At 44.1% G+C, this 20973-nt stretch overlaps 1 protein-coding gene across 4 annotated transcripts in view; it reads left to right on the top strand.

Moving 5' to 3' along the window:
- LOC135393039 (probable peptidoglycan muropeptide transporter SLC46) overlaps positions 1 to 20973 on the top strand; it is a 75144-nt gene that overhangs the window by 38993 nt on the left and 15178 nt on the right. For 2 of the 4 annotated variants that reach the window (XM_064623625.1, XM_064623624.1), the window contains exons 4-7: positions 10893 to 11424; positions 12142 to 12378; positions 12971 to 13054; positions 16749 to 16905. In XM_064623625.1, the coding sequence (XP_064479695.1) occupies positions 10893 to 11424; positions 12142 to 12378; positions 12971 to 13054; positions 16749 to 16905 (1010 nt within the window). The remainder of the gene's footprint in view (positions 1 to 10892; positions 11425 to 12141; positions 12379 to 12970; positions 13055 to 16748; positions 16906 to 20973) is intronic. The other 2 variants (XM_064623627.1, XM_064623628.1) reach the window with 2 other exon arrangements.

Below are 20973 nucleotides of genomic sequence, written 5' to 3' on the forward strand. Positions count from 1 at the left end.
TAAAATCCTTTAATCAGAACACTGGCTTAACACAACAATTAAGAATAAAGAGAGTAAACATTTCATTGCCTATCCAGGTGGCATCATCCCTCCAACAGAGAACAATCAAAAACAACATCAAAGGAGTCAAATCGGTGGTCCGCATTCCTTTCATCCAACGTATTTCATACGCTATTTGGAGGGCACTGTGCCCATCAGGCATTTTGACTGTGCATATCAAGTTGAGTGCATAGAACGTGATGCAACCTACATTGGCGAGATAGACAAAAGACGTGGGACAAGACTAAAAGAGCCAGTTGCCAGGGCTACTAATGCTTAGCTTAACTAAACAGGACCGAATCAGTGTACCACTGCTGTCCTAAGGGACATATATTTTGATAGTGCAGTAACCTTTGCTCATGACTAGCGATGGGGCCCTAGAAAGTTCTTAGAATCCTGCTTTATCAGGTGTGATGCTTCAGCCTGTAATACATACCGTGGCCCCCTATCGGATGTGTAAGATTCCCTCTTAGATAGGCTGATGTGCTCATCTTTGGCCTCTGTTGTACTGATGATGCCACCCGGATAGGTGACAAAACGTTTACGCTCTGTTTTTATTCGTTGTGTTGAGCGGTGTTTGCGGTAAAGGACGCTACATTATGAGGTTGTCACCCGGCTTTTGGAATATATTTTCAAATAAAGTTGTTGTTTTCAAAGCTCAATACATTGCAGAAATCATTCTTGCTGCCTATTGTTTTGGGGGTGACATACTTGCAGTCACATGAAGCACTGAAGGGCCAACTTAAAAAGTAAAGGCAATCTGATTTATGTTCTTGCCGACATGGCACAGCGTATGTACGAGGTAGCTCCATTTCAGAAGCCTGAGAACACTCAAAGCAATTAGTGTGCTAGCATCAGATATGGTGTACAGCATTACATATTTGCTTTTGCTAGGGCAACTAAGAAGGGTGGATAGAAAGGCAGTTACAACCTGTTTCCACAAAAGACACTCAGATTCATTAGCAATTTCCTCCAAGAGAGCCAAGGCTTTTTCTAGATTACTAGAACATGGGTACCTGGTTATAAATAACAAGCATTCATCTACCAGAAGTCAGTGTTTCACACACCCTGCTTTCCATCAACACTATTAAAAGCTGTGTCCCTCAAACCTGCACAAAATTCCTGGAGAGTCTTTACTGGACACTGTTGCTGTCCCTCTCACCAGGTGCTCTCTATGAACCCGATTCACAGTTCTGGATGCACTGCCTGAGCTAACTTCAGCATGCTTTCCCAACACAAATGGTAACTGCTATGAGTTGTACTTACTGAAAGCAACATAAAATGCTGTACCTTGACAGGTAATGTTGATATCCTTCTTAAGACCGTAGAGAGATGTTCCTTGCTCCCTTTCTTCCAAATCTTACTATCAGACGCAAGCCCACTTGCCACCAAGCCAATGAGTTGTGCCTCACAGTCAGTGCAATCAAGGGAATCTATCACTGAGGCTCAGAAAAGCTGTTTTCCATCGGGATCTGATCCAGCACTGAGCCGTGAGTAGCCCCGTGAAAGTACCAGGGTTTCTTCGAATTTTAGATGTGCCAGCGTTTGTTTTCCTCCCCTCCTTCTTTTTATGTAGTAGCTGATTACTTTAGCCTTGTACTGCTTTGGAGATTGAAGATGTGGAGATGATGTAAGAGGTGGAACTAGGCTTTATGCAAAATGAGGCAAAGTGTGACTACGTACAAATCTTATGAGAATGTTTATCTATCATTCACACAAAGAGAGGATACGTGTTACATCTTTTCCCGGTTTTTGATATTTATTTATTTATGAATATATCTCAAAGACCATTGCAGGCATTACATGAGGGGGGAACATCAACATGGGTCACTTAACAAATACGGAAGTTACAAGGAACATACATATTTGGAAGACAAGACTATTTTTCGTTCGTTCATCAGTCTTGCTCAAGAAATTGTTCACAGTAGCAATGGTACACAATGTCACGAAAGGAGTGCTCATCTATCGTTCCGCAAGACTCATTAAAAAGCACTAGTGCTGTGTTTCAACACAAGATGTTGAACTCATGGACCATGCATCATCCTGAGAGCTATAGATCATCCTAAATACAGATGCTGAATTATTTTAAATGTGATAGACGAGCTGTGCGAAGAGGTACCCCCAGTTAGGATCTTGGGTACTTGAAGCCTGTGGCATTTACTGTGGGAAAGGCTTGCCAGACCCTCTTCACTGCACAGGCTGGGATGACCATGATCTTGTTTTTCCCAAGCTTGTGCCATACTCACCTTGCAAACTGGCGATGCGCAGTGTATCTGCATGTACACAGATGTACATAAAATATAGTTTAGGCAAATAGGTAACCGGTTACAGTACAGTGTGTGTGCAATGTCATTTCTAAATGTACCTGAGAGCAACTGCAGTTTACCTGCCCACACCTTGTACATTACTACACATGCTGTGTTCTTTTAGAACCCAACATTGTTTTACTTTTCACTGAATCGACAATCAAGAACACTCAATATCGCAAAAAACCTACGCTAAAACCTTATGTACAGGGCAATACATAAAAACGTGACTCAGGACACAGCACAGTGACAATTACAAAATTGCCTACATTGGTTTTCTCCAGTTCAGAGTCGTGTACTGTATAGCCTTTTTATGTGCTGCGCCCTGTACTGGAGTTTTTAACGACTTTATTGCAGGACCAAACCAGTTTTGGGCGCCCAAATTTTAACATCGTTCGCAAAGGACACATGTGACTTACTTGTGAATATAGTCGCTCATAGGTTCGCGCTGCCCACGGAGTTCAATATGCGACCTTCAGGACAGTCATATTGAAGAATAGAAGTTGGAAATCTTTGTGGGTTGTAATGCACTCATACTGCAGTCATTCGGCAGTGTTTTCGAGCTCCTTGCAGCACAAGCATTCGATCTCCTTCGGCATTATGACACACCAGCCACACCGGCACCATGAACAGCAAGTGCGCATTAGATATCAGAACACGAAATTTCTGAGAACGTTTACATGTTCGATCACAGTGTGCGTTAAAAAGCTCATCGCTTACCTGAAGACAGGCGACTCATGCTGTTTGCTTCATCTGTGACTGATGTTCGTAGAGCTCTAACTTCGTCTCGCATTCGCGGCATCGGCGACGTTTCGAAAGCCTACCGAGCTGTTCAGCACGCAGAATTTTCCTCTCGATCGCAGAAAAGTCAGAAAGAAGTTCCGGGCTCGAAGTCTCCGCATTTCTTCCTTCGACGTCCATATTGAAGATCGCTTTCCGGACGGATGCCGGCGCTCTCACAAACTCACTAACAACAGAACTTCCGGTCCGGGCGCCCAATGAAACGTGGCCCTCGTGATTTCGTCACGCACACGGAAATTGGCGGATGTCCACTGCAAAGAGGCTAGATTTCGGCCCCGATTACGCGCGTTGAGGGGGAAAAGCGAAGCCAATTTTCAGCTCCCCGTTTGGCAAACTTTGCCTCCGCGCACAGCCAAAATATTTCGCGTGTGGCTTGGAGGCATATTATACCTTCGTAATAGATGCAAACGAAATATTTGTCGAACTTCTGGTCAGAGTCCCTTTAATATTCGGAGTATTAATAAACATTTTGATGAGTTAACACATATAATCTTGGCGATAGTGTCTCAATTGTTGCACTGTCGGAAACATGGTTGCAGGACGGCCGAGAAAGTCATTTTCATGTTAATGGCTATAATGCGGAATTTTCGCACAGAGACGTTGGTATTCATGGTGGTGTTTCTATTTACATTAATGACGGTGTGTCGTACTCTGTTAGACGTGATGTTTCTTTTCATACCCCATTCTGTGAGAGCTTGTTCCTTGAGGTACCTCATGGTAATCTGCAATCAGCTTATTCCAATGCTAGGAAACCTCTTATTATTATTAAACATATAAATCATACCGGAACATGGTTACTCGTGAACTAAGAAGCGCAAAATCCTGCTATTATAATAAATTATTCGAGAATGCGCTAGCGAAATCACAACGGGAAGTATGGAGATCAATAAATGAAATCATTAAGCCTTCTCCGCAGAGCTCTATTAAAGAGCTATGTATAGGCGGGAACTCTATATCAGGACGAGAACTTGCAGATAAATTTAATGAGCATTTTATATCGGTGGGTGCCATAACACAACCGTTGGAAATGCCACAAATAAATATCGCCAGAAATGTACATTCTATATTTTTGACGCCTACTAGTGAAGCCGAGATAATAAATATATTTGCCGGTTTAAGAAATAATAAGAGTAGAGGCATTAATAGTATGAATGTAAAGCTAATTAAATTTGTGATTGATCTCCTCGCCCATGCCTAGAATTTATTTTCAATATGTCACTCTCACAGGGAAAATTTCCGGAACTGATGAAGTGTACTAAGGTGTCTGTTATCTTTAAATGGGGAGATATGAATGAAATGACGAATTATAGACCAATATCAGTATTGCCAGTGTTCTCGAAGGGCCTAGAAAATATTATAGAAACTAGACTAATGAGCTTTCTGTCTATGCATAATATAATCACAACATGGTTTCTGCAAAGGGAAGTCGACGGAAAGTGCTCTGCTTGTGCAAAAGGAAACAATTCTGCATAATTTAGAAAACAGAATACTCACACTTGCAGTGTACGTAGATTTTTCCAAGGCTTTCGATACCTTATGCCATGACATTCTTCTGTACAAATTGGACCACTATGGATTCAGGGGCGTTTGTCAATCTCTTATAACATCATATCTTTTGAACCAGACACAGTCAGTAATCATTGATGGCCACTTGTCTCTCCCACTGCAATTAATTTCCGGTGTACCACAAGGTAGTATTCTAGGTCCTCTACTATTTAACGTTTACATCAACGATATAACGACTATTGGCATAGAACCAACATGTTACTTATGCTGATGACACAACACTGCTCTTCAGCTCCACGGACGCAGATGAACTGATCTCTGTAGCTAACTCAGTTTTAAATAACCTTGCTAACTGGACATCCGCAAACAAGTTAACTATAAATTGCTCCAAGACTAAGGCAGTTCTGTTTCATCCCAAAAATAAAAACGTGAATACTACCATACAGCTGACGCTATGTGGCACGGTTTTGCCATTGTCCCATCGTTCAAAACGCTGGGAGTTCATTTTTCAGAAAATGACATGGAACGCACATGTCGATCATCTCACGTCACAGTTATCAAAAATCGTTGGTATTGTCGCAAGAACTCACTCGTTCCTGCCGACTCACATTAAAAAGCAAACATACTACGCCTTATTTCACTCACATCTTACATATTGCGTGCTAGTCTGGGGAACCACAACTAAAAGTAACCTAGGAAAGATTTTACTTTTGCAAAAGAAAACAGTTCGCCATGTACCGTACCATACCGTACTTACACACAACGGATAGGAAAAAAATAGCCGAAGCTCTTTGGCTGCACGTATAGCATATGTCTGTAACTCAAACATCGCCATGCCAGTACTGGACAGCTGTTTCGGCCTTCTTGGACCTCATCAGCAGTACGCAGGCAGGCAACGTTTGAGTGCCTCAAACTCAAACGTTGCCTGCCTGCGTACTGCTGATGAGGTCCAAGAAGACCGAAACAGCTGTCCAGTACTGGCATGGCGATGTTTGAGTTACAGACTTACACACAACTGAAGGTGTTTTTGAGGAACTTGGTATAACCAAAGCGCACAACGTTTTCCCTTACATGTTACTTTGTGCATACAAATTTAGAAATGACACATACAAGAAGTTCCTCGAAACACTATCAGAGATCCAACAAAACTGTTCTAGTGGCCTCATCTGCCTCCGTGATGCTAATCAACGGAAAGTCTCCTTTTGCCGTACAAACTACGGCAAGCAAACACTGCGTTTCAATCTGCCATCTGTTCTCAACACATACTTAAATATTGCACATGATCAGAACGCAACAACAAACACACTAAACAAAAGCTATTTTCGAACCTTCTTCGTCAATCATTAGTGCACTGATATGGTTAATTCTCTTCTTCACATTTTGTGTCAGCCACTAAAGGTTTTTAAGTACCTGCAAGTAGCGCCATTCTATTGTGGTTTAGTGTTGTACAAGGACGTTTGTGGGTTTTTAATTATTTCAAGTGTTGGTAGTTTGTTGAACAATGTCTGTATAAACACATGCTGCTGGTGCTGAAACTAGGGCGTCGGGGCCTTGCCAAGTTGCTTAAGCAACTTTTTGCCCTGCCGCCTTCCATGTACATAATAGTTCATGGGAAATAAAATTTCCATTCAATTCAATTGGGGTAATTTATCGCTCCTCTCAAAGCACAGTATACGACTTCATTGATGAATTTAATGCAAAACTTCAAGGGTTTATGAATGAAGGGATAAATATTGTTATGTTAGGTGATATAAATATTGATTTGCTTCAGAATGAGAGAGTAACTGTTTCCTATATCGAATCAATTTATGGAAATGGCTGCAAGCAGTTAATCTAGAAACCTACTCGTACTGCGGAGGGCCATGAGTCTCTTCTTGATCATGTTATTACAAATCTTTGTGATTCGTCAGTTCTATGTGGTACCATACCCCGTGATATGAGTGACCATGATATTATATATATTGCTGAAAAACATTTGAGGGAAAGCAGCCCTTCTAGCACCACAGTGTCGCGAATTGAATATGCTACATTTGTGCAGGCTCTGTCCGAGATAGACTGGTCTTGTTTAGATAGAGTAGAAGGTGCGCTACAGAAGTACACGTTATTTTCAAATATGTTATACCTGATCCTGGAGCGCTCTAGACAAGTTAAGGCTGTTACCAGAAGGAATACAGCAAGGCAACCCTGGGTTACAAGAGGACTTTTGAGGAGTATATTGCATAAAGTGAATCTTTACAAAAAGTGTCGTCATAGTCCAGGAAATGATGCTTTAAAAGCTCGCTACAACAAATATAAGAATATTTTGAAGGACCTGTTACGCAAAGCCAAAGCTAATCATTACGAGGAGCAAGTTTTGGCTTCTAATGGCAATACACAAAAGCTGTGGAAAGTTGTGGACATTGCTCTGAACAAAAAGGGTAAAAGAAATCGGATTGATGCCATGAGGGACTCCCAGGGTAACATTTTAACTGATAAGTCCAGGATTGCCGAAAACTTTAACAACTACTTTATAGAGGTTGCTGGAAGTGTCAGTCGTTTTGCTACTGTAGATGAACCTGTAGCAATGCCCCCTTTTAATTCCAGTACTTTTTTTCTAGCGCCTACATGTCCAGAGGAGATTGATGGTATCATTCGTGGTTGAAAAAATTCGAATAGTTGCGGATGTGATGGTATATCTACGTCCTTACTAAAAAAATGTAGTAACGGTCTATCACACCCGCTTAATTGTGTTATCAATGCGATATTTGAAGATGGTGTGTTTCCTGCGGAACTGAAGATGGCAAAAATTGTTCCTGTTTTTAAGAAAGGGGACAGGCTTGAAGTACAAAATTATCGACCTATAGCAATTTTGTCGGTTTTTAGCAAGGTTATTGAAAAGCTTCTATTAAAGAGACTGGAACATTTCTTTAACTCATCTAGGCTACTTTCGCCTGTGGCTCAGTATCGTTATACGAAGGGAAAGTCTACTGCACTTGCCCTTGCTGATATACCTGAGCAAATAAGAAATGATATTGAACGCAATATCTTAACTATGGGCATCTTTGTTGACCTGTCAAAGGCATTTGACATTGTTGATCATGAGATTTTATTGAGTAAACTCGGAAGATACGGGGTTAGAGGACTACCGTTAAAGTTAATTAGGAGCTATTTAACTGATAGGCAGCAGTATGTTTCTATTGATGGCTCATGCTCTAGTATAAAACAGAACATAGTCGGAGTACCACAGGGCTCTGCGTTGGGACCTTTTTTTTAGCATTTATAAACGATTTGCCAATTCTTTGTCTGGGAAAAGCATTCTTGATGCAGATGATATAAACATATTTGTTTCTGCAACAAATGAGGTTGATTTATACATAAGGGCAAATTCATACATTGGAATTCTTGGAAACTGGTTAGCATCCAACAAGCTTATTCCAACTATAAATAAGTCATCCTATATTGTGTTTCACTCTGCACAACGAAGATTTGTCATCCCAAACGAGGAATTGGTATTCTGTGGCGTAACTTTACGTGAGGCAACTTCTACCAAGTTCCTTGGTCTAGTATTTGACAAGCACTTAAAGTGGGATCTACATGTGCTTGCTGTAAGGAAAAAGATGTCACTGGGAATTTTTGCGCTCACTAAAATTAGGAACTTATTGCCACTAAACACATTACTGTCCGTTTATTATGCGCTAGTTCATTCCCACCTCACGTATGCTGTTGAGGTGTATGGATTAGCTTATGGTAGAACCCTGACCCCTGTCTACTTGTTGCAAAAAAGAGCCCTTAGGATTATATTGCATCTGCCTCAGAGAGATTCTGTCACATTTGCATTTACGCACCAACGTGGCTTGTTGGCAACCATATTGGCTTGAGTTTGACTAGCCAAAGTTAGGCCTAATAAATGGCCTAAGCAAGGCCAGAGAGTTTGGTTCCTTTTGCCAAAAGGGCCAAACTCTTGGCATGTATTTGGTTGGCCAACAACTGCCCAAAACACTGCTTTCTTATTGCTTTTTGTTCTTATTACGCTATTTACTTTCCTTGACGTGGGAAGCCAGGTGAGTGGTTGACTACAAGCACTTACGCGCCACTGGCACTGGCACCCGTCTTTAGCTGTGTGGCCAGCATGAGTGTAAAGCTGCCTCACATATAGGCAGCGAGGGTGAGGGGTATATGTGCCTCAGCATCCCACATGGCCACAGTTCGCGAACTGGATGGAACGTATACTGAAACAAACTGTGGGGGCACGTTTATCAAGTGTATAGCAGTGCTGCGTATGCCAAAGGGAGTACCCTGAATACCTGAGGCTCCACCCACTTTTTGAGGTATCTAGCCAATCACAGGTGGAAATACAGTTGTCTATTATTACATCCATCCAGTACTTATACCTCACCGTTATTTATTGGGTGCCACCATTTTGGAGAAACTCGATTGATTCGGATTGAAACGGATATCACTGGTGAGAGACCGAAACGACGGATTTTGCGCCCACTGAAGTGGACGCCCAAGTGAATCTTAGCAACTGCTCACCAGGTGTTTTTTCTTCATCAGATATATTTTAGGAATTGGTACGAGTTTGGCCACTGTATGCCTACCATACATGGTTGCCAAGCTTTTACAATCATTGGCTGGCAAAAGGTTGATAAATCGAAAAAGCTGTTTTGTTGGCCAAGCAACCTGCTGCTACACATTTGCCATACGCTTGCCAAGCAATGGCCATTGGTGAGTGTGGGACATTGCCCTGTATTTCTCAACTTTCATTTACTTTTATTTACTATTTCAATTTAATTTAATTTTAATGTTATATTTTCCACTGAATGTCGACGTTGTTTGCCAACCACAGCAAATGCATTTCTCACGATGCGTTATGCACCTTTGAAAACTTCAAGGTGCACTTTGTCCGAGAACATCAACTTGAATTACTTAAACATAGGCAGAAATATGGCCAACCTGTTTGTACCATACATGGCATCGAATCATTTCCCAAAATTTGGTGCACCAATCTTTGGCCAACCCCAAATTTTACTTTGTTGGCCGAAGAACCTGTCGGCCAAAGTCCTGCCACGCCCCGGCCAACCTCTGGCCATTGGCCACTGTTTGCTTGGGATATTGTACCGGTGTCACCAATGCCCAGCCAATATTGGTCCAATATTGTGTGCTGCCTGGGCAACCTCTTTCTGCGTGAGACGGAGAACTTACGGGACGTCCGTCACATATTTTTCTCTATTAGGCTTCATTGCTCCTTCCCACCCCAATTGCTATACAGGGTATTCACCTAAATTGATAAAAAATTCCAACTGACGACGTGCTCGCCGGAGGATTGTGGGACTTTCGAAAATTACCTTCTGGAAACTTTTGCGACCATTGGGGAAGGCTTTGGACAATTTTTAAATGCGAGATTTTTTTTTTTTCAATTCTGCTTTGAAAATTACCAAGCGAAGCTCACATTTTTTACAGAGATATGAAGTCTCCACGGATAATCGCAGGCCCAAGAAAAACTATGCACGGTATCGTAAGAGAAATAGTCGAAGAAAAATTAGTAAAAATTACTCTTTAGCCCGGCCTGAAGAAGCGTGCGCGACATGTGCGTCTAGGGGAGGAAGTGTCCCCGCCTTTTTTTGTTTTACCTTCTTTGTGATAAGACGGTTGTCACCAGCATCAAGGTCAAAGCGGGGGAAAGAATGGTAAACCAAGAGGCGGGAACACTTCCTGCTGTCCCCGCAAGCGGGATGGGCTAAAGCAGAATTTTTACTAATTTTTTAGACTATTTCTCTTGCGACATTGTGCATAGTTTTTGTTGGGTCTGCGGTTAACGGTGGAGGACTTCATATTTCTGCAAAAAAGAGAGATAGGTTCGTTTGGCAATTTCAAAGTTCAACTGAAAAAATAAATTTCCCTAAATTAAAACTTGTCCAAAGCCTTCCTAAATGGCGGCAAAAGTTCTCAGGAGGTAATTGCCGAAAGTCTCAGAATCCTCCACCGAGTACGTCAACAGTTTGAATTTCTTATCAGTTCAGGTGAAACACCCTGCATAAGTGATGCTGCATGCACACACTCTCGAATTGTAGCACATCGTCACTTTCACATTTCCATAATTCCGAATTCGCTTCACGACTCGTTCTTTCTTTTTAGCAATAGTGCCATAGTTCGAACTATTTTTGTTTTTGTTTTTTCCGCGGCAGAAGAGGTTGCAGCCTGGCAAGGCCTTTCATCCACAAAGCAGAGTGAAATAAAATTAAAATAAAGTTACAAACGCAGGGACCACTCGTCATCACGGTAGTGGGTGCATTTATGACCACGCTATGCAGTCTCCTAGTTGCCTTCATGAGTTCGGACTCGTCCATGTGGTTCAACGTCCTGTCCGTCCTTCCACAAGGTTTCAGTGGCGGCGCTGTGCTGATGCGTGCATGTTGCTATCACTCGATCACGAAAGCGGTGGACCTCCAGTTGCTTCGCACAATGCGATTCTTTGCCCTGGACATGTTTGGTATGCTGGGCAAGTTCGGCGGCATCGTCCTAGGCTGGCTTCTAAGCCACTCAATAGGTTCCGTAGTGACGCTCGCAACCGCTGGACTGTGTCAAGCCGCGCTCTTGATTTTCGTTGGCCATAAGACGTACGTGACGGACTCAACAGCGTTTGACAGGGGAATCCTTAGGAGGCTTCCGCACTTGTTCTCCAAGGCGAACGTTATTGCTGCCTGTGACATCTTCAGCGGAAGCAGAGAAAATGTCGCAGCAACACTCAAGAGGTTGTTCTGGTTGCTTGCCCTGATTACCATCATGAATACGGGTAAGAAATATCGATTGTTCCTTAGCAAATGAAGCACCCTCTGTATGTGATGCATTTCCATGATTCCGAGTAGAAAACATGCAGTGCCTTCTAGACTTTCGTAAATGACGCTGGAAATACTGCAGCTTTGTATCGGAGGTGAAATGTACATGTCATTGGAACACATCGCCATTTTCTTCATGAATACGAGGCACCAAAAAGCAAGCACGAAAACAGATGACAGTACAGCACCTCATCTGTTGAGCATATTATTTGTCCTTTGTCTTCATCCTTCTTTTTGGCGACCCTTATGTAAGATGTATTTTACCAGCTACCCCGATTGTTATGAAACGGAGCTCACGGTACGGTTCACTAACCAGAACCGCCAATTCTTCGGAGCCCACATAATATTTGTCTAAAGCTGAGCCATCTCAGAAAAGCTTGATACACCGCATGCACATAGTTGTCTCTGCTGATTTCTTGAATGAGTTTTGTGAGACTTTGCATTTATGTTAAGGGTCACAAAGGAGACGTTCTTCCACTCTCTCTCTTGAAATAAAAAAAAATTTACAACCATTGAGTGCAGTTCTTTTGCCCTGAGCGTGTTATGTGGTGAAACTCTCTTCTTACATGTGTGCAGTTTCCAACAGAGTACGGAACAACGTGATGTGCTTGGATATGTTTCAATCCTACGGAAAAGCCTATTATGTACGTCTTCGTGTTTGTGCTTCTGTTCAGGTCCGGAGGATATATTGCAGCGGTATACGAAAATCCGGTTCGGCTGGTCGTTTTCTACGTATATTTGGATATCGGGATTCTCCAACATGGTCACAGCTGTAGGAGGCATCCTGGTGGTAATCTGCTTTAAGTTGGTCTGCTGTTCCGCGATCCAACTCATATGGATCGGAGTAACTTCAGCTGCGCTCCGGAATATCATCATCGGTGTGTCTACTTTTCCAGCACTGTTTTTCATTAGTAAGTCGTTGTTTTTCTATCGAAGGGCTGGAATGCGATGTGTGCTGCCTCGGCAAATGTTAACTGTCCATACTCTTGTCTTGTAACCTAGTCTACACACCGAGTAAAATAGCCCGAATTTAACTCTTCTGCCAATGTCGAATTATCATAACGGCAGTCACTCTGTACAGATTATGCAGGCTCTCCAGGGATCAACGTTGCAGTTTGTTTACGTGTTTGTTTTTTCGCACTTATTGCAATTTTTGCGCCCTACTAGTTTGTAAGTTAGGATGCACGCCGAGTCTGGGAGGTGACGCGGGTTCCAATTACCGCACCGGCTGTGCTGTCTGGGGTTTTCCCTAGGTTTTCCGGCAGACTATATATGGCGAATGTCGGCACAGTTCCCCCTGAAGTCGGCCCGGAACGCATACTAACGCATATAAGCTTATATCCCGCATTTTTTTTTATATTGTTTGCCTGTGTTGACACGAAATGTAAGTGGATTTTGCCTGATAAACCTGAATGGTGTGAACAAACGTTATGTGCGTTGCTTGCAGTGATGCCGTCAACGAACTCTAAACGGACGTCATCACATTTATCTATCTGTACGCAGATTACCTGCCTGCCATACCACAGGGTGTTGGACCTGCTGGAGTAAAAGCATCTTTCGCTAAATTGGCACCTGCGGACGAAACTGGTGAGTAAAGAGGGTTTTTCAACCGTTCGCTCGACAAGGATGGATAACTGTCATAACTAGAGTCCTAATTTTTAGGCACGAAAAAACCTTGTTTTAGGCGCGTATATAAGGCTCGAAAAATCCCGATTTAGGCACTAAAAACGGCATTATAGGCACTGTCAATTGTCTTTTTTTCTTCATCTCCAGTACTGAAAGTGCAAAAACAAAGTGAATAAATCATTTCCATCCGTAAGAATAATACCGTAAATGGGAGTCGTGACTGTTTCGCTAATCTCTTTGCTGCACGAAATACAAATCTTAACCACCCTACTACGGCCGCAAGGCTTCTAGCCATTGCCACCGCTCCACGACACTTCTCAGAAGAACTTGTCGCGCCAACATACTCGCGATATGCGAGATATGGGCTTCGAGCATGGAAAGCTTGGAAAATTTCTTAATTTGAATTTTTTAAGCGCCGGCTTCTTGATTTCGTTTTCGGCATTACCACAAGGCTCGCAACATTTACCAAATATGGGTGATCAAGTCTCCTCGCACTGTATGGGATGTCATTTTCCCTCGTGTGCCTTGCTGGCACTGACTGCACGAAAGAGGGGCAGCATCCCTAAAGGTTGCCAAACTGCAGGGATTGTACCTACCTGCGTACGTCACATCAACAACACGTCAACAAACGAAAGGGAAGGATATCATTTTGAACGACGGTTGCTTCTTATCACATTCTGCGGTGAAATATCTGTTTTCATGTTTAGCGAATAAGGGCGAACCACCCCGCCCTGTGTTGAATAACGTGAATAACCCTTGGAAATGAAGACAGGGGTGTTTGACTCGCCAACGCCGAACCTTCGCGGTAGGCGGAGAGAAGAACTTTGTGAACTTCAAGAGAAAGGCGTTCTTTCTCGTTTCCTTTTTGTCTGGGTACAAAGTTGACCTTCTCGTGATAAAATATAATAATGACAATTTTGATAAAATCTTGAAAAAAAAACATTGATAAAACTTCGCGCTCGCAGCCCGCCCACTGATAGAATGAAAGACATGAAAAAATGCGCATTTCCTGCGCGGGGCGAGACTGAGGCAGCTAACGACGAGAATGGCGGAACATTCGCAATGTCTTCCGGAAAAGCGCAGGAAGGCTTTGGGTCCGCGCGCCTCCAGCGCTCGGTTAGAGCTGCTGCTGAGTTACATGGAACACCACCATTGCCTTGCTACACCCTGCTCCGAGCACGGTTCCCTCTTCACACGGGAGCAGAAATGTGCTCTGTGGGAGCAGCTAGTGAGTTTAGTGAACGCTGCTGGGCAGGCACTAAAGAGTAAAGATGAGTGGCAGCACCTTTTGAATGGTACGGTCCGAAAAGCAAGACAGAAGACGGCCAAAATCTGTAGTGACCGCCTAGGGACAGGCGGGCGTCCCTCGGGGAATCAGTACACGGGTTGTCACCTATAATAAGCATGAATAGACAATAGCGTTTGTTGAATTATGTATTAATGCTACTTCTGCATCTACTCACTACGAACTAACGGATCTCCGGCTACTGTGAAACCAACAGCCGGGCCATCGACTGACCTGGAATATCTGTATTTGATTCATTCCATGTGGCTGCTCCGATGCGACCTGAGGGCCTGAGCCAGTGGCAGGATATCTGGAAAATTTTAATCCAAGTGATACGAACATTCAGTACTGTACAGCTGAGCTGGCTTCATTCGCACAATCGTGTACAAGCAAAAAGTGGCTGATTGCAAGCTCTAATTGCTCATTTACATTCCCACTAATGGCCATAATGATTCTGTACTTACTAATCATAGCGTGTGAAACTGGCGAGTGGCCGCAGTATTGGCACCACCCTCGAGGGAACGGTCCGAAACGCCACACCTCTACACTCCTGGTGAATTCTGAACACTCGCACGTCGAACATGGCCCTCGGAGGGTGCCCTGCCTTGTTTGGGCTTAACTGTGCTCACATGGGACGCTTGCAACCGAATGCGCGCCCCGTGCAGTTGGCGAAAAGTGATCCTACTTTGCGAGACACGAAAACGAGAAAGCGTTTAGAATTCAGAAATAATGATATACTTACCTTACAATCTTACTCGAGCAAGAATTTCATTGTACCAGCAAATGTGAAGATAAGCGGACCGTCAGAACGCCGTAGAACCAAAACAGCCATCGACAGGCATAACATGTGCGTCAGAATGTGCGGGGAAAGCTGGTGCATGCTGTATTAACTCAACTGAAGCACGTATAACGCTAGGAAAATACAAAAATGACGCCAAACTTTTTGTGTGTATAAAGGGTAACACTAAAAGTTAGACATTTCGAGGCCAGGACCGCAGTCGTTGCATCATTGCATTCATGCGAAACGAAACCGAAAACTTTTGTTTTGTTATGTTTTGTTCTTCGCGGCCACCGAATGACGAGCTGATAATAAAAATTAATAGGTTTCGCCAGCAGGTACACCAAATCGATTTGTGCGGAACCGATGGTGTTACTGTAATTCCTCCGAAATGTAACTTGACGTCTCCAATTTGCGTTCCATTGCGGATACAAAAGCATAAGGAACGAGCACGGCTTGTGCCGAATGTCGAGAACGCCACAGTGACCGAAAGATCTCGACGAGCATACATAACACAGCCCTAATACATCGTTGCCTGTAATGTGTGCTCTTCGTTTTAAAATTGCGCAGTGACATCGTTTGCCGAAAGTATCCTGCATGATGGCTCGTGGTGGGCCGGTGAATGAATGAAGGAAGGAGGCAACGCTAAATGTCATCTGATTGTTTCTTTAATCGGCACAGAAAGCTTTGTGCAGATAATTTCCCACGTGGAATGAGCGTATTGTTGTGCTAAGCTTAACCACCAGTACCTTATTATTCTTCTCTCCTTCCTAGAATTACTACCACTTTGTGTTGATGGGCTTCTTACGTAACGATCTGGAGAACGACATGAGCTTATTCACATTTCACCTTTCCTTTGTTTACGGTGCCGTCAACGTTGCTTTTAGCTGGATTATGAAGTTGTCTGATTCATACACTTTATGTACTTTTACGTCTTTGTTTGCGATATGGCGATGATCACGATGTAAGAACAGAGAGCTGTCCGAACGCACCGCATACTCCGCACGCCGACGGTGTCGAGTCTTTCGCATGGTTCGGAGAGAGCCCACTAGGCGCAGCACCCGTCTTGGGGCTACTCCTCGTTGTGACCGTCAAACAACAACAACAACTTTATTTGTGATCATGAATGTGGAGTTTCATCGCCCGAGACGATACTTTACCCATTGTTGGTGGTGATGTCGGGAATGAAATAATGAGCCCCTTCACAATAAGGATCGAAGTCCTATGGTGACCGTGAATATGTACGTAGCGGTTCGGCACGTTTCGTGGCTGTTGCATATGATTTGCGAAAAATGAGGTGCAATAGAGTTGCCTGTCTAATCGCAATTAAATCCCGCTGCGCGTTGGCCCCCTTTCGCTCAGCGCCATCTATCGGCTAGATGCAGAAGCTCGAGCAGTAATTCGACCGACGGAGAGGCGCGGTTCGGACACCTCTTTCTTCTCAAACGGTGATTTTGATCGGTAGGCAAAGACAACACACAGCGACACACACGAACAGCATCTGAACAAATTACATCTTCATCCGCACCATCGTCGCATCAATGTTCAATGATGGTTTGGCCATAACTTGTTCCACGGCCTTTTTCGTCCAGGAAAATTTTTGGTGCTTGTGACGTCATGTGAATCTATGATGGAAGCGGTAACTCGAGTCGTCGGCTCCAGCATGTACGAAACAAGTGCGGCAATTTACCCAGGACTTATGTTCATCGTCTTCGCATTCTTTGCATTTCCGGCATTTGCCATCATAAGGTAGGTGTTATCACATTTGAATCGAGTGATCATATCAAATTGAGTTGAATTCGCATCTAAGGCGAACCTATCCCGAATCATTCGTTGCTTAGAAACTACGAATTCGCACCGTTCTGCAAACGAGAGTAGATTCGTCATGTAGTAGTCAACAGTTTCATTGGGTTGCTGTTTGCAAAGGCTAAATCTCGCTGTTTCATGCACACCGTTATTCGTATGAACGAAGTGTGCCTGGAAGTTCACTTTTAAACTTCGTATTTCTTGGCCGCTTCTTCGGTTAAAGTGAACGACCGAAAGATTTCGAGCTTTCCCGCCGGTTGAATAGAGTAGAGTTCTAACTTGCGTGTCCTCCTCCTCTCAACTAGTCCCTGAAGAGTGCATACAGTCATCGAACTCATCGTACGTTATCAAAGTTGAACGGCGTAATTTGCTTCAAGTTCGCCACGACTCACAAACGCTGTCATGCAGTGAGGGCTCGTTTCTGTTGAGGGCTTTCGCGGGCGTTTTCTTCTGCTTTAGGGAATCCCTCAAGGAGTATGGGCGTAATCCAAACTAAGGCGCAAACTCCTGACACCATGTCTTGTTATTCATGGAAGAGGCCACAATCTGAAGTAATTGTCTGATGACTGTCAGGCTTAAGGCAAAAGAAAAACGTTTATTTCTGCCAGTCTTATCGGTATCAGATGAGAGAATGCCACGTGTGCGGCTAACACTACACTTAGGATCAGTAGTAGAGCACGCTACCAACTGAGCCACCGAGGCTGGTCTCACACAAAAAGTGCATGAGTACCCGCAGGTGTTGTGACTTCCCTCTCCAATTGCTCTCCCTACTGGAGATGCGAAACAGGTTCGTGTGAAGGGCCGAGAGTCTGAAGCACTGAGGCGTCTACATGGTCATATAATGCGTTCTGAATATGAGACGTTAGTCAGTAGTAGTAGTAAAGGAGCGCCGGTATTTATACCTGGGTACTAGCTTGAATGCAGGGCCGCAGCATTAAAATTTTACTTAACTGCATCACTTAGGCAAAGACATCAAGGCCTATTAGAAAAAACCATATGAAAGCCCGTTCTCAGAAGAACGCCGTAAGCTTGTTGTGGTGGATGGTGAGCCCCTTCTTACAACAGCTGAGCTGTCGGTCTACAGTGTGTTTCAATAACCATGCAAAAAATAAAGAAAAGTAATAGAAAAAGCACACTGCAGAAACTGTAGGGAACTTTTGGCACCTACTACAATGAGTTTATCAAAGATTAATTTAATCAAATAAAAATACATTTAGTGTCTCGTATTGAACTATGAAATTTGCCGAACCAGCGACACATTGTTTTGTGAGAAAGCGCATGTCACATTTACCCCAGCTCCACTACAAAATAGATTCCATACTAGTATGATAATAGCCGTTAAAAAATCCCGAAAACCATCGTTTTCGGCCGGAAAACGTCTGCGCATGGTGACTCGCCTATTCCCGTTTCCCTTTCATTGTTTCTTCATATAACTGTGGCGTTCTGACCTTGCTGTTGCAATCAGCAGAATCATTGAAAAGGAATCGATAGGGGACAGCCCGTGTCGTCACCTGGCTTCTTGAAAGGGAAGTGAAAGCCGCCGACAATTTGCGCGTCTGGAAATGATGGCTTTCGCAACTGTAGCCGCGTTTAGATGAATACGACGCAAGCGTATCGAATCGAGTCGAAGCCGGGGAGAAGATGATACGCCACCATTTACATGGATGTGCATGGAGTCCAGACCGAAGACGGCGCCACGCCGTGTCATATCGGAAAGTTAGAAGAGTACTTTCCACAAATACTGCCGTATCCTGTGTCCCGCTACCTTCGTACCGAACTTGAAAACGTCGAAAACGTAGCATCTACGCTCCGTTTCCAAGCGTACATCAGAATGAACTCAACTCAACTGGCTGCAAGCCCTGCTGCCTCTCTCTGAGTGTAGTCTAACCTACATAACCCAAATGAAGCGTGGCTAAGAACTCCCTAATATCACCATCTTATCATTCAGTCTAGGAGTAGCAGACGACGCAACTAGCCCGCAGCCGAACTTTGCTTCCCATAATCCTCTCTTCTTCCGTCGATGCGCATCGTCTGTTTACATACACAATCTGAATTTGCATCGTGTGTCACGATTGTCACGTGTGTCACGATTGTGTCGTGTAAACGCAGTTTGTTTTAGCTATTCAGCAGTTTAGTACACCGTTAATAAAGTTATCGTGCTTATCGGAGCCAATCTCAGTCGTGTGTGACTCAGGAGGCCGGGAGAGGGGGCGGAGTCACGGGAGGGGGGCGTGGTCGCTCCAAAATGAGCCAATGAGAGCGCGCCATGGGGAGCGGGCGTTCCGGCGGCGGCTAGAGGAGGAAAACGATGTAGTGGGCGAAGTCTCGCGCGGGGCTTTGGACACTTGACTTCCGGAAGTGTGGTGGCGCTGGGGGATGATATGCAATGCCAAGAGAAGTCGCGGTGGCGCTGTAGGCGAGCGTGGTGTTGAACGAAGGATCGTGGTTGATTTACCTGTCAAGATCGCGTGCGCCTGCTTGGTGTCGCCATCGGAGAGGTCGTTTCTCTGGATCGTTTTGACCGTGCGCGTAATTTACTAATTTACGGACTACTGTGACTTGTTTTTGACTTTTCCCCTTTGACCGTGATATCCGTGCCTGTAATTCACGAGGGTACGGTTTCATGAAGTGAAGACTGCTGGTCGTTGTGATTTGTGATTACATTTTTTATTTCTTTGACCGTGATATCCGCGCGTGTTTTTTGCGGAAGCACGCGTCATGAAATCAAGCGTTTGACGACTTTTTCGCGTTGTTCATAGTTACACAAAGAGATGCAATGTCGTTGCGGAACTTGTGCTATTTGCTCGCGCGAAGGTGTAGCAGAGTGCAGTGCAGTGTAACTATGCAAGCAAGGACAAAGAAACAGGCTCGAAGTGTATCAAACGGTTTATTGGGAGTCAAATACGGAGATTCCGTAAAGTTGGTGTCATCTCTCAAAACATCTTCTTTACTTATGAACCCCTCAATACCTCCAGTCTTTCAACCTAGTACCTGCATATACTTGTTGAGGAAGATATAGATATATTTAATAAACATGATCACGCCGTAAGAACATAAGGCACCGTAATTCGAACTTTATTTCTGGTTTTCATCTGAATCACCTTGGAGACCAAAGAAAACGATTTTTGACCCCAGCCACGTGTGCGCCTTGGAGTCTGGGATAATCTTATTGTCCCGCCTGTCTCTTTGGTGTACTCTTGAGTGACCTTGCCCTTTGTGGTGTGGGGTTCTGTAGCACAGATATACCAAAGTTCATTGTAAGGAAGAGCTCCAGAATCTGCGCTGGCACAATCTCCCTTCCTCCCCCCTTTTTTTTTTCTTTTGCCTGCAAAACGCACGATAAGGCAATGGGCATGCCTTGTGAAATTGAGTACTAAATTTATTCTTCGGTTATCTCGGAACGGCCGTTAATAGGATTTTTTTTTAAATTTCGATTTGTTCCAGATGTATTCACATTACCCCCTAAAAACAGTCTCGAAGCAAATTTCCACTTTTAGCAAAGGAAACACCATTAGTGACCATCATTAAGCAGGCTCTCCGTTCCTTGGCCTATCCGCTATAGGCACCGCACGCTAGCTTGAGGGCGCCCTGTTCGTTTGCCTGAGCGCGCCCTCTGTGGTGACTCCGCGCATTTTGACTTTGTACCAACGAGCCAGCCATTGCTTTGAGAAGGCTTTCAGAGCGTGCGGACCGATGGCCACGCGAGTTTTATACGGTGGGTTTCCTCCCATTGATCCCGGAATCCACCTCCGTGGAAGTAATGTCAAGAAAGGAAATCTGCGGAACGCAAACCACGTGAAAGCTGTACGCGAGGAAGTGTTTAGCGACGGAAGGTCGACACTGACGGCTCAATGCCTGGCGCAAACGAGTACACGTACGTACGGCGTTACGCTTCAGGTGAGTTGCCGTTGCATGCGTTAAATGCAGCACATTAACGTTAAATTATTATTATCCAGCTTCAACCCTCTACTCCTCGTGTGATCGACTCCGCGCATTGCACGTGCAAGGGTG

This window comes from Ornithodoros turicata, chromosome 4 (assembly GCF_037126465.1).
Source record: "Ornithodoros turicata isolate Travis chromosome 4, ASM3712646v1, whole genome shotgun sequence".
Classification (NCBI taxonomy): Eukaryota; Metazoa; Arthropoda; class Arachnida; order Ixodida; family Argasidae; genus Ornithodoros; species Ornithodoros turicata.